Here is a 6,809-nt window from a genome sequence, read left to right on the forward strand (position 1 = left end):
AGGCAAACACTAAATTACCAGGGGCTTGTACAAGTTAACCTTCATTACCAAAAAATGATATGGTTATATAAAGTGAGATTGTCCTTAAGATCACACAAAAAGACCATGCTACATGTGCTACGTGCAGATTAAATTAAAGTGTTTTGTAAGAGATGTTATTGTCATTACTATCTTTTAAAAGATCGTACCTTTTTAAAGCTATAAATATATTTACAATCCAAAAGGTATTTTGAAAAACAAAAAAAAGCTTTAGTGATTGTTCCACACCTCCCGTCATCATAATGCAAATCACGCAACAAAAACGTCCCTAAAGTGGACTTGACGACGTGATTGGTGGAGCAAACTTACTAAACTCCTGTTTAAAAGTATAAAGCGTTCATATAATGTTATTAACTAAAATAGTCCAGTTATAGCTATCACAGTAGCAATAATGTTTGGATATTGTTCATTGTCAGAAGTTGTTTTTGTTATCGTATTGTGCTACTCACAAGCGATTGAAGACGAGCCAACGTTTTCTAAATTTAAGTATGACAAACAAATGTTAGAGACAATGGTTAGAATGGAAGCAAAAATGAATCAGTGGGACAAAGAAAGAAAAATCTTCGAGGAGAATGTGCTTGCTATATTGGAACATCGAAGAGAGGAAATGCAAGAGAAATATTTGAAACAAGATGAAAAGCTGAAAAATATAGAAGGTAACATTGTGAAATAATGGTCTTGTATTTCTTTAATATGCCGTATGATTTTTTTTCTTCGGTCTTGATATTCGTATTTTTTGTTTAAACAAAAAGGGGCGGGGTCTTGAATAGCTGTGTACTTCATTTGCGCCGCGACGTTAACTTACAATGTTTTTATATATATTATTTTTTATATTCTGATATTACTTTATTTTAAATATTTGTATTTTATATTTTTTTTTATCTTTTTTTTTAAATTTATTTTTGTTTTTGTTGGTATGTGGGTATGTTCTAAGTCTTTTGGTTAAAAGAAAATAATTAACGTGATGCTATTTACATTAAATTGATCATTTATTGACAACATTGTAAATATCTTAACACTTACCTGTATATGTCAGTAGAACAAACTTAACAATAGAGAAAGTCACACCTTTTGAGCCACTGGTAAACGATAGTTTTCACTTCTTACCGGTCAGATTACTACACGACTAAATTAAATCTAACACAAATGTTCGTTATAGGGAATGTCAGTTTATATATTTAAAACCAACTTAGGTGGTTCCAGTATTCCTACCTGTATAATACTGTATGATCACACTTAGAATATGTTGCCTGCTTTTTAAACATGTCTTTCTGATGTCTATTCTGTGATATACAGGCTTCATAATCTCAGATCCCCTTATATATTTAAATTGCGTCCTAGTTAAGGGCACACATATTCTTGGCCATGGGGACAATACGGCGCTTTTCATGGAATAGCACTACTGTGTCACATTGAAGGTTCCATAATGACCGCCTCATTAAAACATCTGCAGATGTTTTTTAATTAAAAAGTTTAACCCTTTTTGTGTTTAAACGTTGATTTTTTCTTAAGCCGGTGCTGGGTGGCCTAGACGTTTACTTGCAGTTTCCATTCATTAACAGGCTTAACAAAACCAAGCCAGCAACATTTTGAATTTTGTCTTGTTGGGTTTTTTGGTGAATTCTGTTTTTTTTTTGTATTTTATTTCGTTAATATGAAATGTCAGTTTTGATTTTTAAGCAACATGCTTCCAGTTAAATTCCAATTATATATAAAAATGTGTTCAAATATTTACAAATTTATGTCTGTAACTGTAAAGTTTTTGTCATTTGATATCAGTATTTTTTTTATTGATTTTTGTAATAGAATGACAAATAAAATAACACTTTTTCAGGTTCTCTCATCAGCACACCAAAGATTGCATTCAACGCATACACGTTGTCCGGTGGAAAATATGTTAACAACCAACCCCTCATATTTCCATACGTTTTGCTAAATATGGGCGAAGGATATGACAAAGCAACTGGAATCTTTACAGCACCTGTTACTGGTCTTTACTTCTTCAGTGCCCACATATGTAATGAAAAAGCAAAGGCCATTGTCATCTCAATTGTCCACGAAGGAATTGTAGTCGCTACAACAACAGAGTACGGAAGCACTGACGACAGTTGCAGCTCTGTTAATGCTCCGGTTATGGTAAAGATGGATGGAAAAGTCTCTATCAAGTCTTCCTTTAGTTCCGGCGAGCTGAAAGCAGATACTACATACAGATGGCCATCCTTTGCTGGTGTACTTCTTCATGTCTAAAACAATTTATCTTTATTGTTATATGTTTGCTTTTACTCTCCCACTGACCTTTTTTTGAAAGCAAAATATAAATGTATCGATATGCAAAATCTTAAGACAATTATTACAGTTATTACTCTTCAAATAAATATTTTAACCACACTTTATTTCGTTATAATCAAAAACACCGTCTTTTTTTAAGAAAAAGGTGAATAATAATAATAATAATTATAATAAGTGTTGAATTCAATGTTTAATTTTATGTTTGCAATGTTTATATGAAGAAACTTTTAAATGTATCTAAATATGTAATTAAATTTGACGGTAAGCACTTATTATCATTGTTTTTAATGGATGCTTGTAAACTATGTTTTGCTAACATTTATGTAAAAAACAACTTTTTGTATTAAAAATAAAATATATATACTCATATTATTTGTTTTCTTGATGAATACAATCTTAATTACAAACAGGTGCCTAGTTGACAAAAAAGAAACCGTATCTCTGATTTATTTAAAGATCGATGTATAATTTCGAATCAGCAAGTCTATACAGGCATAATTATTGTGGTGTTGTGCAAATGTAATATGTATGTGGTAGTAGATAAAACAAAACACTGCACTGTTTTGAAAGCCTGTAAAATGCAGTGTATACCATGTTTTGCAATAACAAATACTTGTTACTTTCGATCACTGTTTCTTTCCTGAGGTCTAATCAGTTTATCTAGTAAATTTCTTGTAATAACACGCGGCACACGTGATTATGCACTGTGTTCATTTGTTTTATGCGCATGAGTAAAACCAATTATGCCAATGGTTCACTGCATTATCAAAATAATCATTGAAAAGCTTATGTTCTATGATTTATCAATGTGTGTATTAATTGTTAATCATCTCAATCCTCGGTGCAAATCTGGTTATATCATTATTCGACAAATGGTCAATAGTCTATGGTTTGACATTACAGACGTAAATAAAGGAAAACAAGCAGTCACACTACAGACATAAATAAGGAAGAAAAAAAAGACCATCACACAAATAAGAAATTATACAGAAATTCATGTCGGGACTTAAGAAAATGTCGATTTAGCGTGAATTGAGTACACAAGACAATTTTTTAACAGTTTTGTCATTAATTTGCCTCATTTAAAAGGATAATACGAGACGTGAAAATTAGCTTTGATAATTGTTATATTTATATTTCAAATGAATTATTATTAGTACTGTGTTGCAATAACTCTTTTGTTTCATTTGATAATAAACAATTTTATGATAGATTGACAAATAATAAAAAAATAGCTAGTAAAAATGTCGATACAATCTTTAAATATACATTTCTAAATTTATATTTATTGTAGATTTATAGTTACGTACGTACTTCTTTCTTGTTGGAAAAGTTTCAATTTACATTTGGTAGTAAAAACAATGTTGAGAAAAAAAACTACTAAAAATTTCAAATCCTTACAAAGTCAATTGTTATAGTCCTCATTTAAATGTTTAGTACATCCAGCATTTTATATGATGCATAATTTTTTTTTTATTTACGTTGAAGACAAAGAGCGAGATACATTTTGGGGTAGATCGTAAGAAATTAAAATATGTTAAGACAGCGAATGTTTTAGTTTCAAGCGAGTTTAAATAAATATTAAAAGCTGTCGTCAAGATATGCACGACGCAGAAGAAAATAAGAAGTCATGAACATCAAATGTTTTCTTTTCTTAATAATGAAGTAATGAAGTTTTAAATTGAATTTGATAGTAATTGAATTCTATTGTTTTATGTAGTATCAAGAGACAATTGTTTCTTTTATAGGAACGCAATAAAATGTAAAGACATTTTACTATTAATTTTTGTCTCTAGATAAAGCATTTCTGATCAATTCTATACAGCAAATTCAGGATTGATTTACGAAGAACGTTCATCCGACTTTTACACTTTTAAATAGGATAGATAATACTATAAATATATAATTTAGGGTCGATTTTAGTAAACATTATAATACAATATATATTTAGGGCCGATTTTAAGTAAAAAATATATTCGAAATATACCATTAATGAAAAAATGGATAAAAATGCCACAAAACAACAAATTTTCTTCAAAGGTATGTGTAAGGCCGTGTTTCAATAAAACAATAAAAAAAACTCGAGTTTAGGTAACTCCAGTATTTTTTAACATTTTCTGTTAATAAATACCCATTACTTCATATAGATGTCCTTTTACGCCTTTTTATCCCCAATAAATTTTTTAGGCCTCATACGGTGAAATGCCCTATTAAGACCCTAAACACTTGTTTTCGTTTGTGAAATGGTGTTAAAAAGTGATCACTTTTTCGGCGACCTCCCATATCAAATAGATACATCGAGGGGTGCCAGAGGGGTGTGTGCCCCTTCTGCTTAGGGTTTGAAGGGGGTCAATAGACCCCCTCATCTCCCAGAAAGTTTTTTTTACTTTTCTGAGGCTGAAAATAGCGTATGGCGACCTTAAGGTAATATGTAACCAATGTTAAAAAGCCTTTGACTCTATCTCAATCCATTGAGAAGTTGCAACACTTTGAAATCAGTTTTGATGGAAAAATCAAAACAAAATAGAGATTTTGGGCAATTTTAAGATGTACCCTCGTTTCCATAGTAACAGAAAATTTAGATTTGAGTATGCCGTTGCAAAGTGTATGGTCCGGTTAACATTTGTGCTAAGTTTGAACAGTATCGAAACCATTTTGATATTTTCATAGCAATTTGAACTTGTAATAGGAGGTTTATCAATGAAAACAGCAATTTTTTACAAAATGCTTATGAACTTATGGGTTAAACATGTCATTTTTTATTTAAATTTACCGGGTTTGCAATAAAATGAGTTTTGCAAATCTCGGTTTTATTGCAAAGCTGGTTGTGAGAAAATTGTAACAATATTTTGTCATTAGAACGAGATTTGCAATAATGATTTCTCAAAAGTTGTTTTATTACAAAACCGGTTGTAAAAAAGCAAACGGCAGGCTCGAGGAAAAAACGAAACCTATGAACAACGCCCAAAACGAAAAGAACTGAAGATGTTGCAAACCTAGATTGTGCTTATTCTTGGACGATAGTAGTAATTGCAAGCTTCCAAACAATATACCTTCTCGCAACGGACATTAAATGTGGAATGTTTACATTTCAATGACCTTAAACTTTGGGATGGGGGGGGGGGGGTTGGGGTTGGGGTAAGCATTAAAACGTAGCTCGCATTACCATTTCATTCTACCACATTTAAATCGGATTGATATTGTTATTGCTTTAAAGGGTATCACATGACATAAAGAAAACAAAACTTAAGTTGTAAAGCAAATGCACATTCACTTCCGTATTCAGTTTGTTGGGAGTGGAATCAATGGTCAGCACTTAAGGGAAACTGACGGCTTTATGCATGACATTGTAACTGCCTCTCCTTGTTTTTAGGAGCGATAACAGTTACTATGAAGTTTAAATACATAGCAAATTGTTTCATTTCATTTTTTTCCCTTATTGTCATTTAAGTTTCATTCATTTGTGTGGAGACAATTGCCTGATTTAATTTTGAATGGTCAATCAGATTTAGAAATATTTTTATTTAAGTATCATCAGTGTGAAATTCATTACACACATATATACAATTATTACAAATACGTATTACATTGTATTGGTAGGGGTATGAGGCACTTACTACAATGTGAGACATTTAATCTTTCTTCAACTGAAAGTGAGATATTCTTTTCAGCAACTGACATAATATAGGACGCTTATTTTCAATATAATATCAAACAGTCGCCCAAGGTGTAACATAAATAATTGAGCATTGCGGTAAATCGCACGACCACGTGGATGGTTAAAACAATGTAGTTGCTAAAATATCCATTATGTGTGAAATAATAATTTGTTGTCCCATAATTTGATAGACATTACATTGAGTTTATGGACTTTGTACGGATTCAAGAGCTGGCTTTACATTTAACCTCGTTTTGCAACAATGACAAAAAAAAAAGAAGTAGATAACAGACAATATTTTTAAGTGAAAGCCTATACATTACTGGTGGTTAGATAGGTGTCTCTGACACATTTTATTAACTATTTTTTTTATAGTCTGCGGATTTTTTTCTTTATGAATCAATAAAAATGATATGAAAATATATTTTCAGTGAATGTTGTGTATAAATTGTTCGCCAGTAAGTCAAACACATTTCTAATAAACCTGGGACAAAGCATGAAATTAAATTATTGTATAGCCCAAATAAGACTGAATTTCTATGCCGTGCATAGATGAGTATTCATGGTAATAGAAGTCTGGAAGGTCAGATCATCAAATTGATCGAGTTATACCATTTATTTATATTAAAATATATCAAGCATTTATATGAATATGGCGGAAAAAATATAATATCCAGTTGTTACTTGTACATCGTACCACGGACCTATTAGTCCTTCTGGAGTTTAGTTTTTTATTATTTTAATTTATATTAACGGAATTTCATACAAGAATACACAGGCCGAGTGACACTAGAATAATATAATAATAATGATGATGATAATA

General features: G+C 30.9%; 1 protein-coding gene across 1 annotated transcript; it reads left to right on the plus strand.

Moving 5' to 3' along the window:
- Positions 1 to 463: 463 nt before the first annotated feature.
- LOC132758765 (complement C1q-like protein 2) lies at positions 464 to 2,659 on the plus strand (the record flags this gene model as incomplete). The annotated part of the gene is given in 2 exon segments (XM_060750460.1): positions 464 to 695; positions 1,874 to 2,659. Coding segments are annotated over 2 exon segments (645 nt in total), but the record flags the coding sequence as incomplete, so codon positions are not given.
- Positions 2,660 to 6,809: the final 4,150 nt, after the last annotated feature.

The sequence above is a fragment of the Ruditapes philippinarum genome, unplaced genomic scaffold, assembly GCF_026571515.1.
Source record: "Ruditapes philippinarum isolate M1 unplaced genomic scaffold, ASM2657151v2 ctg3766_1_1_1_1, whole genome shotgun sequence".
NCBI lineage: Eukaryota > Metazoa > Mollusca > Bivalvia > Venerida > Veneridae > Ruditapes > Ruditapes philippinarum.